Below are 17,568 nucleotides of genomic sequence, written 5' to 3'. Positions count from 1 at the left end.
AGGTTTTTAAAATAAAGTTTGGGTCATACTACGCAAATTGTTCTATAACAGCAGATAGATTTCCATTTTTAAATGACGATGTAGAATTCATTAATATGGATGTTTCATAATGACTAAAACATCCCCTGATTGATTAGCTTTCTAAGATTGGTTTCAATTTCTCCATATTAAAAACAGTTCTCTGTGAACTATCTTGTATCTTTGTGCCTTCGTACAACTGATTCTGTAGGGACCCTTTGCAGACATGGAATTACACTGCCGGTTGACTGCAGCGCTTAGATTCAGAAGTATAACTTGAGGCAAATAAGGAACCCCTGCACCTTGGTCTTCTTACCTAGGACACAGGTAGAAGCCTGGGCCTTGGGGCATCGGAGGGTCCGACGGGGTGATGGAGGTAAAGTCCAAGGACAGGGTAGGACGGTGGACAGGAAATGGGAGCCCATGTTACCACGAGCAGAAAATTCTCTCATGTGTGTTTTCTAAATGTTCTACAAAGAGTATGTGTTCTTTGTATGATCAGAAAAATAGCAAAACAAACCAAGCACTGTTGTGAAGAGAAATGTACACAGCAGCTCTGTGCAGAGCTAAATGCAGATTCCAGCCCGCCTCTGTGAGGTCGGGGGTCTCCCACGCTCAGCAGAACCCCCTTAGACAGTGGTCTCCCCTGCCTACCTCCCAGGTATGAATGTTTTCACGTCCTCCTGACAAAGGAAGTGATGGAGTACGCGGTGATCATACTGAAAGAGCTCAACTCCTACAGCTCCACCCTCAGCCAACATTTCTATGTTCGTGAAATCTTTGAGCAGGTATGGAGAGGGAAACCCAAAACCCAGCCACCCACCGAGAAGCAAGGGGAGAGGGAGATGTCTAGTTCTGATCTGCCGCAACGTTGAATGCCTTCTCTACCCTGTGGAGTTAGGATCCGTCAGGATATCGAGGAGTGAGAAGCTGGAAGCTGTCTCTTCCTCAGATGAAAAGAGGTTGAAGGGCTCAGTTCAGGCCTCAAGGCTTGAATGGAGTTATAACAATGAGCTGCATTCATCCAACCCACCATTGACACATAACCCCCCCAAATACAACTCTGACCTAGCCACTCTCCTGCTCAAAAGCCCCTCCCCGACTCTGCAGCCCCTACCAGGTCCAATCCACAGTCCCTCCAGGACCCGAGACCCCCACATTGGTTCGCACCTGACTCTCCTACTTCAGCAAACTCCCCGCTCTCCCTGCATATGCCTCCTGCCCCTGTCCCTCCTCATCCTGCTCTTCTGCTGGGATCCTTCTGTCTCCACACATCCCAAACTCGCCCATACTTCCAGTCCCTACCAGTGACAAGTGTCCATCCTCTCAGTTGACCCCTCCTCTCATGTGCCCTGTCACCTCTCCTCTCTGAACCAGCTTGTACGTTGGTTGCTGTCAAATGCAGGAGTTCACAGCCCCCGTGGAAGGTGTTTCCTGAAGGTCAAGTATGCCTTACTTTTATTCAACTTCAGTTGTCCTTAGCACAGTGTCTTGCACAAAATTCAGACCCAGTGAGTGCTCCCTGGGTAAATGCATGAATACCCGGAGTGTCCTGGTCTGACTCTCCCAGAGTTTGGCTCTTTCCCACACACCCAGCCAGAGTCCTCATGGGCAGAGCTGAAGATGCTTGTGGGTGATGCTGAACCTGGCCAAGGCTTTCCCACATATGTGGGGTCCCCGGCTCCTCATAGAATCCCTCCCCTTGGCAGGGGTCCCTGTTCCAGTGGCTGGTAAATGCTCCCCGCGGCACCTGGGTGGAGGCGGAGCCCAGGCTGTAGGAGAGTGAGCTGCCATCTGCCCTTTGAGCTCAGTCTGGTTGCCTGGGTTAAAGGATCAACGTTGTTATGATCTCCTCGTCACAAAGGAGGACACTGAGCCCCACAGGGTTTAAGGGGCTGGCCCAAGGTCACCCAGCTTATAAGGAGCTGGGATTTGATCCAAGACCTGCAAACTCCACAGCCCATGCTGTTATCCATGACACACTACACCCACAATTTCAACCAGAGCCTGTGAAACAGGGAATTTGTAGAGTTAACAAGGGGCCTTTCGGATCGTGTAAATCATGTTCATTCCGTATGTTCGCATCCAGCACTGGGTGCAGCAGACTCCTGCCCCTTTGTTTGCATCCCTCAAATTACACTTTCTTGCTCTTTGCCCCAGATCCCTACCCCAAATGTGCCAGAATGAGATCTTATTCTGTCAACGTCCGCTATGTGATGAAAGGGTTTGGTAGTTTTCTTGGGATTAAGGAACACTGACTCCCTGGATTGGGAACAGTGATCACCCCAGTGAAATAAAGATGAAGAGCCACTTAAGATGTCGAAGGGGAGGGGCGGGTCCTTTTACCTAAAAGAAGAGGTGCCCTTAGGAGCGGCACTCTGGAGGAAGGCAGCACTGCTCACTCAGCGTCCGTGTGTTTCCTTGTAGAACTTGGATGGGGAAGTCATCTTCAAGGTCAGGGAACCAGGTAACACTTTCACAATTCAGGTCTGCTTCTCCCTGATTTCACTCTTGTGCACTGGTGGGCTGGGGAGGCCCCGTCTGGGTTCCATTGCTAACCTGCTTTTCCTTGTGCTTTGGGGTTCGTCATCAACAGAAGCACATGAGAAGCGCTTCCAGGAGAGAAGGAGAAAACAAAGGGCTAATGTAGAAATGAGCAAAAGCGGGAAAAGCGCCAGTGGAGGGACAAGTTCCCCCAGGCCAGCAGAAGAGATGGAAGACGAAGAAGATCAAGAAGTCGAGTCCTCCACAGCTGAAGAGGTGGCAGCGAGCCAGCAGGAAGAGTCTGTCCTGAGCGCCGAGATGCATGAGTCTAGAGAGGACTCTCCTCTGGGACTGGAAGAAATGCAGCTTGAAAGAGACAGCTACTTAAAGCCCTCCCTGAACCTGGAAAATGGGATGGTTCAAGAAGAGGAGGAGGAGGAGGAGGACAGGGTGGAGGAGGAGAGGGCGAGGGAGGAGGAAGAGGAAGAGTCAGAGGAAAAGGAAGAACGTGAGAGTTTATCTGTGGATGAGGTAGGCCAGCAATGGGTTCATCCCTGGGTGCGGGGAAAGTGTGCTGTGTTGACTGTGTGAACCCTGACACAAGCTGCAGTCCCCCTGGGCTGCATGTAAAGAGTCACAGACGTATGCACATCGTTTATTCTTGTCAGCAGAGATCCAGTTCTTCTCTCATAGCAGTGCTTTTAAGATTCACCTTCCTCTCCCCACATCCCATCCTGCGCCCTGCTCTGAAGTCATCCCCCAGCTGTGTGGCCTTCCTTGTCCTTCCTGGTCCATGCTCTTTCCCAGCTCCTCTTTATTGTACGGATCAACTCAGCCTCTCCGTTCCTTCTCTCTGCCCATTCTCGGGTTGTGTGACACAAAAGATCCATTTATGAGCTCTCCTTAGAAGGCAGGGAAGTGACTCGTGTATTAATAAATCTTGTCCTCGAAACACAAACCCACAGAACAGTAGCTTGAATTCCACACTCATGAATTGCAAAAGTCCCTTTCCCTGTATTGCTGTGGAAGAACTGACATGGGAGACTTCTCTGCCACCAACTCAAGTGCCCACAGGCACATGACAGAAAAGAGGACTGGGGACCAAGTGTAAAACAGTGACAAGTGGTGCAGATGTTGTCTTGGTCCGTTTGGGCTGCTGCAACAAAATGCCACAGACCGGGTGGCTCACAAACAACAGAAATTTACTTGTCATGGTTCTGGAGGCTGGGAAGTCTGAGATCAGGGTGCCAGCAGATTCAGCACCTGGTGAGGGCCCACTTCCTAGTTCATAGACCGCCTGCCTCTGAGCAGGCAGCCTCTGACCTTGAATATGGATTCCAGGCCATCCCCTGGGTCCCTTTTGTAAGAGCACTAATCCGGTTCCTAAGGGCTCTGCCTTATGACCTAATTGCCTAGAAAAGGCCGCGCCTCTAAATACCAACACACTGGGGATATGGATTTTGGAGAGACACCAACATTCAGTGTATGGAAACTGTGCAGCTGTTACTCAGTTCCAGCCAACAATGCCATGTGGGAATGTAGGCTCAGAATTACCAGATTTTCTGATTTTTAAGAGAAACCAGAAATCCCAGTTTAAAATTTTCTAATTTAAAAGCACAATATGGGCAAAAAACAGTTTTAGGCAAGATTTGGCCCACAGGTTTACAACCTCTGATGTCAAGGAACCTGTGGTTGGGATCCCCGGGTCTGTTTGATGATGTCAAGTGTAAAGTCTTATTTTCTGCTCAGGCTGAAGCCCGGGAAGAGAGTCTGGGGGAGGTCTCCCATGAGAACATGGAGTCCTTCACAACCTCCAGTGGAAACACTTATTTTGTCTTCCTACCCCTGGAACAAGAAGAAGAGAGCTGCAAGAGGCCCCAGTCCAATCTTTCTGCCGTTCTCATCAACGACACTTCCAATGCCAAGTTCCTGGAACAAGTGATCATTCCATCCAGGCTGGTTTCAGAAATTAAGAAACAGTGAGTGGAAGCCTTTTCTATATGCGTGCTCTTATCCTGTGTTTTATTAACAAGGTGAAACATTGCAACAAAAGATTGGACTCATTTCAGCTGGAGAAAGAAAGCCTGTAGGTAACTGAGGGTAGAGATGAGATGCACCATAAAAAAGAACAAATGTCCAGGGATTATTTTCAGTCACAGTGACCCCCCTCCGCCTGTCCCAGGATGCCTTGCTGAGTTAGGCCTCATGCATAAGAAATAATGTTTTCCCTGCAAGATGTTTCTGGGTTCCACATCCTGGCACACCTGTAATTTTAGGGGTTCTTCTTTTTTTTCTTTTAATTATATAGATATAAATCATAGGTATGAATATATCAGTATGGTATTCAGCTCTGATTATGTGACACATTTATTGCAGAAAATTAAAATTGAAAAGAGTACAATGAAGAATATAGAAATGACCCATAATTCTACCACTGAGAATTTACCTCCCCTAACTCCCAAGTTTCTGGGCCTTTGTGCTTGAATTTGGACCAAAGGTGGAAATGTGGCCTTGGGATAGCAATTCCATTGCCCTCCTGACTCTACAGTGTCATAGCTAGGGCTAACCAGCTAGAGATCACCTGGTTAGTCTACCTCCCATGAGCAGGGATTAAAGGAGTAAAGTCAGGCCTTTGGACTCTTTTCCTTCACGTCACTATCATCTCACTTTGAAAATGTCTCTTGATTGAACCTCATCCTTCTCCCTCCTCTTCTACAGGCCATTGTCCATCTTCTCCACGGCCCATAGAACAAAGAAAAGCCAGGACCACCCAAGAGCTAACATTTACTGAGAGGATTCAATCCCTTCAGTAACTGTGAGAGGGGTACCATAGTTCATCCATTTTACAGATGGAGAAACCGAAGCTCAGAGAGTTAGTAACGTAGATAAGACCTCTGAGATAGGAAGTGGTTAGATCCAGGATATGAATCTAGACCCTGTAACTCCAGAGTCTTGAAAGAAACACTGTGCCATCTGGCCTTGGGACTAGCTAGAAAAATAGTTCTGTGTTCAACTGATTGGATTTGCGTGTTGAAGGATAGTACACATACCGAAAAGCATTGAAATCGTGAGTGTATCACTCAATGAATTATCCAAAGGGAACACACCTGGTAATCAGGATCCACAAGACACAGACCTTAGCAGCTCTCCAGGAGCCCCCCATGTACCCAGCCCACGTCACTGCCCCCTCTTCCCCAAGGATAACAAATATTCTAACTTCTGAGTTAGTTTTGCTTGTTTTTGAACTTTATTTAAATGCAATAGGACAGAATGTGCTCTTTTATGTCAGGCATCTTTCATTATATTTGTAAGATTCATTTATATTTTTAAATGTGGCTGTAGCTCATTTTTATTTCTGTATAGTATTTCATTAGAGAAAATACAGCCCACTTTATTTATGCATTCTACTACTGATGCACATTCGGGTTGTTTCCCCTCTGGGAATATGCCAACAATGCTGCTCTGAACTTTCTTGGACAAGTTCTTTGGCAAACATATGTATACATTTCTATTAGTACATTTCTGTTAGTTAGATGTATAACTAGGAGTGGAATTGTTGGGACATAGAATTATATGTGTGTCCATCTTGAGGAGATACAACCAAAAGATTCTACCAAAGAGTTTCCAAAAGTGGTTTTGTTTGAACAGTTTACAACAGTGCGTGAGAGTTCCAGTTGCTCCATATCCTCATCAACACTTGGTATTGTCAGCAGTTTATATTTTAGCCATTCTGGTGTATATGTAGCAGTGTTTCATTGTGGTTTTAAGTTGCGTTTTCTCAGTGAGTAATGATGTTGTGCAGCTTTTCATATACTTGCTGGCCATTTGGTTATCTTTCTGTGATGCCTGGTCAAATCTTTGCCCATGTTTTTTCTGCAGACTGTCTGCCCTTTTTCTTATTAATTTATGTGAGTTAGTTACCTATCCCAGGTATGAGGTTTTTGTCAGGTAAATACATGGAAAAATGTTCATCCCGCTCTGTGCTTGCCTGTTTTACTCCCTTAAAGTTAACTTTTGATGAACAGAAATTCTTATTTGTAATAAGGTCCTATTCATCAATTTTTTAAATTAGGGTTAGTATACTTTCTATCTTATCTAAGTGATCTTTTCTTGCCCCTAGGTCATGAAAATATTATCCTTATTATCTACTACAAACTTCATTGTTTTAAACTTCCACATTTAGATGTAAAATCCACCTAGAATTTCTTTTTGTTTATGCACGAGATGAGTCAGAGTCATTTCTTTCCCTTGTGGATAACCAGTTGACCCCAGGCCATTTGAGAGGACTTTCCTCTCCCTACTGCTCTGCTGGGCCTCTTTTCTATTTCTCTCTGTGTCTGTCCTTGCACCACCACCTCACCCTGCTTGGTCACTGTCACTTTATACTAAGTCTCAACATTTGGTAGTGTAAGTCCACCAACTTTTCTTCTCCAAGACTGTCTTGATTATCCTTGGCCCTTTGTATTTCTATATAAATTTGAAATCATCTTGTCAGTTTCCATAAGAAGACATCTGCTGAGGTTTTTTTTTTTTATCATTATTGCATGGAATTTATAGATAAGTCTGTGGACAACTGACATCTTAACAATACATAGCCATCTTAATGGTACATAAATTTTTAAAAAGAAGGGATAAACTAGGAAAACTATTTGCAACTCACATCACATTCAAAGGACCTCATCTTCCCAATATCTAAAGAACTCTTATATAAAGAAATTGATAAGAAAAAAAGCAGCTACACAAAAGAGAAATAGGAGAAGGATATTGATGGACAGTACCAGAAAAAGAAATTAAATAGTCTTAAACACATGAAAATATACTCAGTCTCAGTCATAACATGACAAAATTGTCAAATTCAAAAGTTTGACAATACACTCTGAGGCTTTGGAGAAATAGGAGCTATGATTCATTGCGGATGTGAGTTCGAGTTGCCTTGCGATGGAAGCAGTTTGGCCACATCTTCAGGAACCGCACATGAGTTTTAGCCTTTGATTCAACAGTTCCACTTCAGGGAATTTATCCTGTAGAAGTGCTTCCACACTTGGCATGTGTACAAGGGTGTTCACTGCAGCCTTCTTTGTAACAAATGATTGGAAACCACCCAGTGTGCTCCAGCAGGGGTCTGGATAAATGAGTGATGGTCCACCCAGACAAGGAAATACAGAGTAATTGGGAAGTAAAATAAAGAAGAAGGAGTGAAAGGGGGAAGCATTTTATGTGTCAGTATGGAAAGATCCTCCCTGGTCGTGATTGCTGGCAGGGCTGACCCTTGCTGATCTGTCTCTCAGACTTCGAGCTGGCTTTTTTGAGCACCTAGAGAAGTGGTTTGACCAATGTGTCCTCAATGCCCGGGTCATTGTGGCCACCAAGATTGATGAGCTGGATTCAGAACTGGAGCTGCGTCTGCACCTGCACCAGCCAAGAGCCCAGCACATTGAAAAGGACATCCACAACGTGAGAGCAGGTAGAGACCCTGCCTGGGGAGGCCACCCTGCCTAAGATCTCGTGTCTGTGCCACCGCAGCTCCAAGTTCATTAAAGTTTGCACCAAACATTTAGCATATTGTCATCACATGACGAAAGACATGTGTGAGGGTTCGCACCTCCCAGGCTGGCAGAGAAGGTAGTACTCAGAATCCTCGTCTGAAATTGTTTTAATTGTTTTTTAAAAAGAGGGTGTTAGATGCTGAAAAGAAGAGTATTGCCCTGTTTTAGCTGTGTGGATCCCAGATCCACTCACACATCTGTTGGATCCATACCTGCACGGCGGATGCTCCAGAGGCCAGTCTGTAGCTCAGGAGTCAGCTGTCAGACGCAAGCTCTCTAGCTGTGACTCCGGCAGGTCACCTGACTTCTCTGATCCCTCCCTCACAGGCAGAAGCAATGTCTGTGGGGGAATTGACTCTCCTTGAAATGGTGCAGTGAGGAATCCTGAGCACCTGGTATAAGCCACAGCCTCCAAAAGTGGTAGCCCTTATTTTCAGCTTAGAGCACTCAAAAAGAGGTGCCATTTCTCTCTTAGGAACCTAATGGGGGACACACTTTTAGTTGGATCCTTCCATGGCCCCTGTCAGGCTTTCACACGTGTCGCGCTTCGAGCTCCATCACAGACCTTTAGAGCTCTCAGAGCCTCCGCGTGGTCCCACCCAGCCTCCCGCTGCCTGGGGCAGTGACGGAGCTGTGGAGTCAGACAGCCTGGCCCAGAGTCCCAGAGCCGTGGCCGTGGGAGACCTGCGTGACTTTTGGAACCTCACTGTCTTCATCTGGAAAATGTGCGCGTTAAATATAAATACAAATAAAGATGCGCCTGAAGGCTGGTTTTGTCCCCTTCCCTGGATCTCTGGCCCAGTGCACAGTGTGGAAACTGAGGCCGGAGAAACACTGTCCCAGAGCCACGCACTTCATTCTTGGCAGAGCTGGGACCACAGCGCTTTCACCACTGCAGTCAGTGTTTGGGGAGGGGGGGGCCGGCGGGTGCTCTGGGGCTGTCTGCTGGCTCTGAAGGCCTAGGATGGAGCTCCTGAAGCCCAGTCCTGGTTCTTTTTACTGAGAAGTCCAGTGGAATTCAGGCTCATTGGAAATGAATACCCACTGATATAAAGGGGCAAACCCGACTGCCCAGTTTTGTGCCGGTTGTTTTCTCCCAGACCCTCTTTCCAAGACCCCTCCCTCCCCAGCACCCTCCACCCGTCCCACCTGCTCCCCAGTTGCTCCCCAGGACTCTCCATCTTGCAGGCTCTATTCCTGTCTGCTGCAGGCAGGGACCTCCCTCCTCACAGCCAGGCACTTCGAGACCCTGGGGCAGTCTCAGATTGGCCTCTCTGAGATCTGGACCCACCCCCAGGCCAAGCCCTGGTGAGGGCACAGGATGAGGACCTTGACCTGCATGGCCCCTGCTCTGCGGCTGGCCTGGGAGAGGCAGCTGTCACAGCCAGGAAGGAATGTCCTGAGGTGACTCGGGATCCCAGAGGGCCTCAGCTCCCCTCGTCCTTTTCCAGTGGAGCTCCTGCTCCATCAAGAGCGGCTGGACAGCCACTGTGCTGGGGTGGTCGAGGCGCTGAAGAAGGAGAGGCTGATGTTCCAGCAGTTCCAAGAAGAGCAAAACGCGAGGAGCAGAAACTTCCGCCGCAAGATTTACGACATGGAGCACGTCTTCTTGAACGCCACACAGAGCCAGAGGTGAGGGCCCTGGGAGCCTCCACCCCGGCCTTATGGTCCTAGAATCCCCGCCAGGTGGCTGCTCTCTAAGGAGTGGTCTCTCCCTGGGGGATAAGAGGAGGGTTTTCCAGGCCCTGCATCAGCCTTCTCTTTTCAGTTCACCTCTTCACAAGAGTCAGAGTCCAACCATGTGAGACATCTGGCTGGCGGCTGGGGCTGGGGACTGGGGGCTGCGCTGGGACTGGGGGCTAGGGCTGGGGGCTGGCCTCTGGGGGCTGGGTTGAGACTGGGGGCTTGGGTTGGGACTGCAGGCTGGGGCTGGGGTCTGGGCTCTGTGGCTGGGCCTGAGAATGGAAGGTGGGACTGGGGACTGGGGCTGAGAATAGGAGTTGGGTCTGAGGGCTGGGGTTGGGACTGGAGGCTGGGGGCTGGGAGTGGGTGAGCAGCCAGACACAGAAAATGGTGCACATGTTCAGAGTGTAGGAGTGCAAAGGATGTGCCCCCAAATGTCCATGGTGGGAAAGGGCACTTCCATCAGGGGAAACCAGGAGGAGCTTCCTGCAGGAGGTCTCTGGGCCTGGAGTGGAGGAAGGTGGGGAGGGGACAGAATTCTCCCATCAGAGAAGGAGCCCTGGCTGGGCACACCTGGAGGTGGGGATGTGCTCGGGCAGAGCAAGGGGTTCCAAGGAGGCCATCCAGCATGGGATGGAGACTCTCGGATGCCTGGAGAGGCTTCAGTCAGGTGACAGGGAAGGAGCCCTCACAGGTGTCTGCACAGCAGTCAGATGCACAAGAGGCAGCTGGTTAGAGTGGACTCAGATATAAAGATGAAACTTGCAGTGCACAGGAGCCACGTTGCTGTTAGAGTTAGAGAGAGAAAGCGTGCTGGAGCCAAGGAGACCCAGTAGGACCCGGGGACTCTTACCAGTTTGGTGGCAAGGCCAGAGAGGAGAGGGGCGCCCTCCGATCCAGCACACTGAGAGTTCCACATTGTGTCTTGTGCATAGGGGCATTTTGAACTTCCTTCTAATGCCCCTTTTTCTACCCAGACAGGATGGGCAGTGGTCCTGGTGGCCTCACAGCCGGGCACAGCATGTGGAGCTCCAGCAGCCTCCCAGGCTGCCAGCTGACATCCAGGTTACCCCTCTGTCCTCCCATGTCCCCTAGGCTGGTCACCCTCAGCAGCACACTGCACCAGGAGCTGCTCAGCCACGTTGATGTCATCCAGGTGTCCCTGCGCAGCTTCCGCCAGTACTTGGAGGAGAGCCTGGGCAAGCTCCGCTACACCAACATTGAGTTCATCAAGCACTGCAGGTGGGAGCCAGCATCCGGGCTTTCTCTACTGAGGGGTGGTCTTGTTTCCTGCTTAATTTTTTATTGTGACAAAATATACATAACATAAAGTTGTCCATTTTAATCATTTTTGGTGTCCAGTTCAGTGGCATTAAGTACATTCACATGGTTGTGCTACCATCACCATCACCATCTCCACAATTTTTTCATCTTCACGAACTGAAACTCTGAACCCCTTAAACACTAACTCCCCATTCTCCTCTCCCCTGGCCCCTGGAAGCCACCATTCTGCTTTCTGTCTCTATGAATTTGACTACTGTAGGCACCTCATATAAGTGAATCATGCAATGTTTGTCCTTTTGTGTCTGTCTTCTTTCACTTAGCACAACGTCTTCAAGGTTCATCCAGGTTGTAGCATGTGTCAACATTTCATTCATTCTTAAGGCTGAATAATATTCTATTGTGTGTATATACTGCATTTTGCTTATCCATTCATCCATGAATGGATATTTGGGTTGTTTCCCTGCTTCTTTCCTTGAACTACCTGCATTCATTTTACCATGATCTTGAACATTTAATCTAAAGCCTTGTCAACCACAGAATTTGGGATGAGTGGAAAGTTTCAGGTCTGATCCATGGCTTTCATTTGTCCCAAATTATTTTCAGATTGTTTTCAGAGGGAGGCAACTTTTCTTCTGAAGAAATTGACTCACTGTGTCATCGACTGGAGAAGGAAACTGCCCGGATAGAGTTTGTTGAAAATTTAATCATGATCAACATGGAGAAGATGGAGAGCGAGTACCTGGACCAGGTGAGTGAGCCTGGCCCCGCCCTCCAGCCAGGCTCCCAGGGCCCCCGGCTACAAGGCAGGCGCCTGGCTCATCGTCTGATGGGCCGGTCAAGCCCCCTCTCCAACCATTAATTGAGCCTTCCCCTCTGCTTCCAAAGCCCAAAAGTTCCAAATTAAGCCCCCCTCCTTTATTTCTTATATTCCTTTACAGGCCAATGATGTCATCAATAAGTTTGACAGTAAATTCCATAACCTGTCTGTGGACCTTATTTTTGTAGAGAAAATCCAGCATTTGCTGACAAATCTGCAGGTGAACATCAAGTGTGAGGTAAGACGGATGTGTTCTTCCCCTGGGAGATGTTTATCTCACACAGCTGCACTCCAGGCACTGTCCAAGGTGCTGGGATCCCGGTGTGGGCTCTGCGGGTGGGACCTGCACTCCAGCCAGGACAACAGAGGTTAAATCGTAATAGCCTCTGACACTCACTGAGTTATTATGCACCATGCACCCTGCTACCCGACTTATTTTGATTAGCTGTGTTAGTCCTCACAAGGCTGTGTGAAGCAAGTACTGTTTTTATCCCCGTTTTAGAGAGAAAGAAACTGAAGCAGAGTAATTTAGTGGCTTAGGCGAGAACACAGAGCTCCTCCACGGTGGAGCCACAATGTGAAGCCAGGTCTGACTGACACCAGAACTTACGGCCTCCGCCACGAACAGGCCACCTGGGCCACAAAAGGGGAAGAGGGCCATTGTGAGGTGTGTGGGGCGGAGAGGAGAGGACTGAACCTGGGCTGGGAAAGTGGTGCTTCCCAAGGCTGGATGGGGAAGTAGGAGCCAGCCAGGCAGGAGGGGAGGGAGCAATGTCCCGAGAGATCATGCAAAATCCTGGTGGGGCAGAGCCGAGAGGAGAGAGCTGGAGTGAGAGAAAGTGGGGAGCCGTGAGGTTGGAGAGGCGGCTGGGCCAGTGATCAGGGCCAGGCCAGCCGGGCTCCTGGCGTTGAAATGACAGTCATGGCAGTGGGCACTGGGGAAAGGGGCTCTTCATACAATTTTTTAAGCTGGATAATCTTTAAAGATTCTTCAAAAACACCAACTGATGGCTTCCCTCTCCTGGAAGTGTTGACGTTTTTACTTAGCCATCCCTTTTTGGAGGAAGATTTGGTGGATGTCACTTATTATTATACCAATGGGGTGATAAATACGTGTGCACAGGAGACTGATTATGGCCGTAGGAGATGTCCCAGAGCTGGAATTGCCGGCTTAGGGCGTGAACATTTTGAGGCTCTTTGTGCTTTCCAGGTGGCTTCTACAGACATCCCCTCACCAGCAGGGCCTGAGCATGTCCTCCTAACTCCTCACCAGGACTGTGGGTCACTAATCTTAGGTTTAAACCTTATCTATTTGATGGCAAAAAAAAAACTTTTAATTTTGCTTTGGTCTCGTTTCTGATAAGATTGTGTATTTTCTCCCTGATTTCATTTTTCCAGTACTTAATCCGTCTCTCAGATAATATGTTTTGCTGAACATTTTCTTGATCAAAATAAGTATTCTGGAAACAAATATTAGAACCTCTGTTCTTTCTAGGTGGCAAAATCCAATTCGCAATCAGATGGATTAAATTCTTCTCTGGAACAGCTTCAAAGCCAGGTGGAAATGTGTCGAAACTCAAGGGGAGAGAAGACAGTAAGTGCTCAGTGGGTGCTCAGCTGTGGAGGGCCCTCGGGACCGTATTTCCGTGCAGATGTCTGTACACCTCCCCTGGGGGGCAGGGAAACGAAGTTAGTCTGCTGTGACCCTTTCCGCAGGCCCTTTCGGGACAGCCCCGCCCCTCCGGAGCAGAAACGTTTGCTCTCCCACGTTTCCTTGCCTCCCAGCTCCCTCCTGTCCTCTCCTGGTGGTGCCAGGGTGTGGGGCAGGCTCTGGGGGCTTGCACAGCCTCCTGGCCAGGTGGGGACATGAGCCCGGGTGGGCAGGCAGTCCTGTGCCACTGGAGGACACTGCTGGGCCACCTCTGCAGAGCAGTGATTGTGATTGGCCTCGATCATTGGATGCAGGGTGAAGGCCGTGGGGACCAGGGACGGTGTGAACAGGGCTGTGTGCTCAGTGCCTCACTGAGGAGGGCCTCCTGCTGCTGGGGGCAGAAAGGCAGGGAGGGAGGTGGAGCGAGGCAGGATGTCAAGACTGAGGCGGACAGAATAGTGCCTGGACAAGGTGCCAGCAGGGCATGTTCCACTGAGTGGCAGAGCTGAGTGGCAGAGCTGAGTGGCAGGGGATGGGCGGGACTCAGAGTGCAGTGGAGATGAAGGAAACACTAGAGGCCGACGTGCCTCCTGGCTGGGTCATCTACCAGGTCAGCGAGCCCCTCAGGGAACAGTGTGTGAGGACTGCTAAGTGGCGTGTATGAAGGTGAACGTGCTCTCGGCTGCTTCCCTGAGCGCCTGTGGGGCACGGTCTGTGGGACTGCTGCTCGGGGGCCGGGGCGGGGGGCAGTGTATTTACATTGTCATGGGGATGGCCAGATCAGCCCCAAGAAACACTGTGGCCATTTCACTCCTACACACTCTCGCCATCTTGGACCAAACATTTCCTTCTAAACGTAGAGTGCTGGAGCTAGAAGAGACCCCTGGAAACGTTCTGTGTCCCCATCACATAGCACTCCTGGTGCCCCGTCAGTGAAGGATCCGCTGTCCCAGAGCAGCTGCCCGAGAGCCAGCCCAGTGTCCCCCTCCCCCAGGGCCCTCCCTGCAAGTGAGGGGCCCCCATCGAACCAAGAGATGTTCTGACCAGGCAGCCCCCGTCCCTGTGGTGCAGATGGAACCAGCCTGCCCTCCTGCAGCCTGCTTCCTGGGGCTTTCTCCTCCATGTTCTGCTAGATGGTGACCACGGAAGACCTCCTTGGGTTTGTCCAAACTTGGAAAGAAAAACTGAGCCAGAGGATTCGGTACCTCAACTGCAGGCTGGACACAGTGTCTGTGACTCAAGTGGTCTTCACTGTAAGGAGGGGATGGGGCGGTGGGGAAAGGTGGGGGAGCTGTTTGGTCTGGGCTCCTAGGAGACCCACGGGGCTCAGCAGAGCCTGAGGGAAGAGGGGGCTCCCAGGCCCCTGCTGGACATCAGGCCTACTGGGATGCCTTGGAACAGCCACAGGCTGTGGAGCCAGATCTGAGTTCAAATCCCAGATGGGCCACTTCCCTGCACTGGTCTCTTAGGAGACCCTCTTACCTCTTGGCACCAACTCCTCACCCCCATCGGGACCCTCAGCTCACCTCACCCATCTACAGCCCCACCTCTCAGCCTCTTCCTGCTCCCCTGCACCCGTGAGCAGCCACTGGCCTCTCTCCACCCCACCCCCACTGCCTCGTCCAAGCCTACCCCCCCATCCCATCTCTTGCCCACCTGGCTGCCCTTATCCTGTCACTTCTCTCCATGATCCATTCCCTGAGCTGCAGCCAAACCTAACGCTGGAAAAGGCCAGCCTAACTGTGTCACTCTCCTGCCCTGAGGGTAAAATCAAACCCTTTAACTGGACCTACACCGCAGCCTGTGCTGTCCATCCTCCGCGGCCTCTTTATGTCTCTCCACTGCCACCCCCCCCCACCCCAGACATCACTTCCCCCTGGGCCTTCTCCCACCTCCTGGTCTGGTCAGGACCTCTTGGTCCCCATAGCTCCTCCCACTTCCCCGTGAGCTCAGAGACCACGCAGTGTGGTCTCCATTTTAGGGGCTGTCCCCCTAGACTGTGTGCCCCAGGAGGGCAGACTGTGCCACCCTCGCCTCATCCTCAGCCTCTCACACAAGGCTTTGAACCCCAGAGGCGCTCAACCAACCTCTAGGGGGTGGTCATAGAGCCAAGGGCAGTGTAGTGGACACCCCCCAAGTTCTGCTCTGGCCACTCTTCAGGCCCTGCCTCTCACTGCAGTTTTGGAACCGGCCCTTCCTTCTACGGGGAGACTCTCCCACGATTCTCCCGACACTGAACCTCCATTGCCCCACTAGCACTGTACCCACAAGACAGACCAGGAGTCCAGCTGGGCCCTTGCTTCTTACTGTCCACTGCTGAGACGAGACAGAGTGACATGAGGACCAGCCTCGCTAAAAGCTCGTTGTGGGCTCCACTCCAACCCTTTCTCTAAGGCACGAGGGACCTTGAGGGGGAGAAGGCCAGTCCCTCGTTCACACGTTCACTCATTCATCTGTCCATTTGGTCAGATCTACCACCCAGCCTTACAGGTCTGTGACCCTCAGTCTCATAGAAAACGCTGGAACTTTTCCTTCACAGCTCTGGTCCCAATTTTGGCCAAACATTTATTTGCAAAAGTGCATATTAAATGTCTGTCTCTCTGACTAGACTGTAAGCCCCATGAGGACAAGGGTCGCGTGTGGCCTCTTCACCCTGTGTCCCAGGGCCCAGGCAGAACCCTGCAGAGAGCAGGCGCTCAGGGAACATTTTCAAAGGCCAGCATGCACGCATGAATGAATGGCCCTCTAACGTAGATGTGATCATTCCCACTTTTCAGGTGAGAGAGTAGAGGCTCAAAGAGGGCAAGGCGGTGCTGGAATGTGAACCCAGCCTGCCTGCCTCCCTGGTACCTAGGCTGGGCCCACACACTTGGGCCCTTCTCCCTGGCCTGCAGGACAACATTTTGACTGACCTGGAGGTGGAGAGTGACATCCAGGTGTCTTCAGAAGCCCTTGAAGAGGAGGCCAGGGTAGACATGGTCGCCCCTGAGGCCTTTGCCCAGCCCAGCCGCATGGGGAAGTCCATGATTGAAGACCCAGCCACGGAGGTGATCAAGAAGATCCTGCAGTGAGTGGCACAGTGGGGTGCACAAGGGCGCCCTGCCATCGTGGCCTACGGCCCTGAACCTTCGGGGATGCTCTTGAGGTCCCATGTGAGCCCATCCCTGATAGCCTGTGACCTTGCACAAGGGGCTTCTCCTCTCAGAGCCTTAGTTTCCTCCTCTGAAATGGGGTTCATAATAGGATGGACTTATGTGGTGGTGTGAGCGAACTGGGATGGTGCCCAATGCCTGGCCTGAGGTGTCCTCATGGTCACTGGGGAAAAGTTCGCATCTGTTCCTTTGGTTTCAGATGTCCTGACTCAAAATTCTCAACCCAGCAGTGTGACAATGTTCGGTCCCAGACAGGTACAGACAAACAGGCCTGTGGGTGTCAGGGCACTGACAGTGGGGAAGCCAGTGGTGCCACCTGCCCCATCCTCACCTCGGGTCCTCTGCTCTTCTCCTGCATGATTGTCACCCAAAGGCTTGAAGCGACACCGGAACTGGGGAGAAAATTCTGCGAAGGCCTTGTCCAGTGCCAGTGCCACCTCAGCAGGGAGGTAGGGATGCTGGGCTGCCCGGGATCTCCCCTTCCCAGGCCCCTAACTGTCCCCCTAAATGGAGGCCAGAGACCACCTTGTTGCTTTACCAGACTCTGTCCTCAGAACGCGCAGCCTGTGCTCACAGCTCTGAGACTCCAAGGGACCCAGTGAGGGCCTGGCTCTGATGCTGGCTTTGGTCAGATCTGCTGGCTGACTCGGCTCACACGGGCCTCCACTGTGAGAAGCTGTCTGAGTTCAGTGGTTTTCCATGGTGACAGCTGGTGGAGCCGAGCCCTGCTACCTCCCCATACACATCGTCCTGGTAAGAAACAGGCACATTGGAGATGCTTTTCCTTGGGTGACATCACGGAGCTGCAGGAGGAGTCCTGGGCCTCTGCATCCTGGCCACTGCTCTGCCCACTGTGCCCTATGGGGTCATTAGACTCATAGCTCAGTGAGTGTGGGCCCTGGCTGACCACTGACTCTGATGTTATAGAAGATG

The 17,568-nt window shown here is 50.7% G+C and overlaps 1 protein-coding gene across 9 annotated transcripts in view; it reads left to right on the top strand.

Annotated features, from left to right (window-relative positions):
- Positions 1 to 17,568, top strand: part of LOC106822907 (coiled-coil domain-containing protein 180-like) — a 69,146-nt gene that overhangs the window by 35,222 nt on the left and 16,356 nt on the right. For 5 of the 9 annotated variants that reach the window (XM_070519162.1, XM_070519161.1, XM_044779188.2 and 2 more), the window contains exons 17-30: positions 680 to 806; positions 2,446 to 2,485; positions 2,615 to 3,033; positions 4,252 to 4,481; positions 7,791 to 7,966; positions 9,500 to 9,680; positions 10,827 to 10,973; positions 11,619 to 11,763; positions 11,954 to 12,070; positions 13,328 to 13,426; positions 14,617 to 14,736; positions 16,378 to 16,550; positions 16,835 to 16,890; positions 17,009 to 17,084. In XM_070519162.1, the coding sequence (XP_070375263.1) occupies positions 680 to 806; positions 2,446 to 2,485; positions 2,615 to 3,033; positions 4,252 to 4,481; positions 7,791 to 7,966; positions 9,500 to 9,680; positions 10,827 to 10,973; positions 11,619 to 11,763; positions 11,954 to 12,070; positions 13,328 to 13,426; positions 14,617 to 14,736; positions 16,378 to 16,550; positions 16,835 to 16,890; positions 17,009 to 17,084 (2,106 nt within the window). Of the gene's footprint in view, positions 1 to 679; positions 807 to 2,445; positions 2,486 to 2,614; positions 3,034 to 4,251; positions 4,482 to 7,790; positions 7,967 to 9,499; positions 9,681 to 10,826; positions 10,974 to 11,618; positions 11,764 to 11,953; positions 12,071 to 13,327; positions 13,427 to 14,616; positions 14,737 to 16,377; positions 16,551 to 16,834; positions 16,891 to 17,008; positions 17,085 to 17,176; positions 17,389 to 17,568 lie in introns of all 9 variants that reach the window. The other 4 variants (XR_011506340.1, XM_070519163.1, XR_006533320.2 and 1 more) reach the window with 3 other exon arrangements.

The sequence above is a fragment of the Equus asinus genome, chromosome 10 (genome assembly GCF_041296235.1).
Source record: "Equus asinus isolate D_3611 breed Donkey chromosome 10, EquAss-T2T_v2, whole genome shotgun sequence".
Lineage (NCBI taxonomy): Eukaryota > Metazoa > Chordata > Mammalia > Perissodactyla > Equidae > Equus > Equus asinus.
The sequence above is the reverse complement of the archived record's forward strand: the minus strand, read 5'-3'. Positions and strand labels throughout refer to the sequence as shown.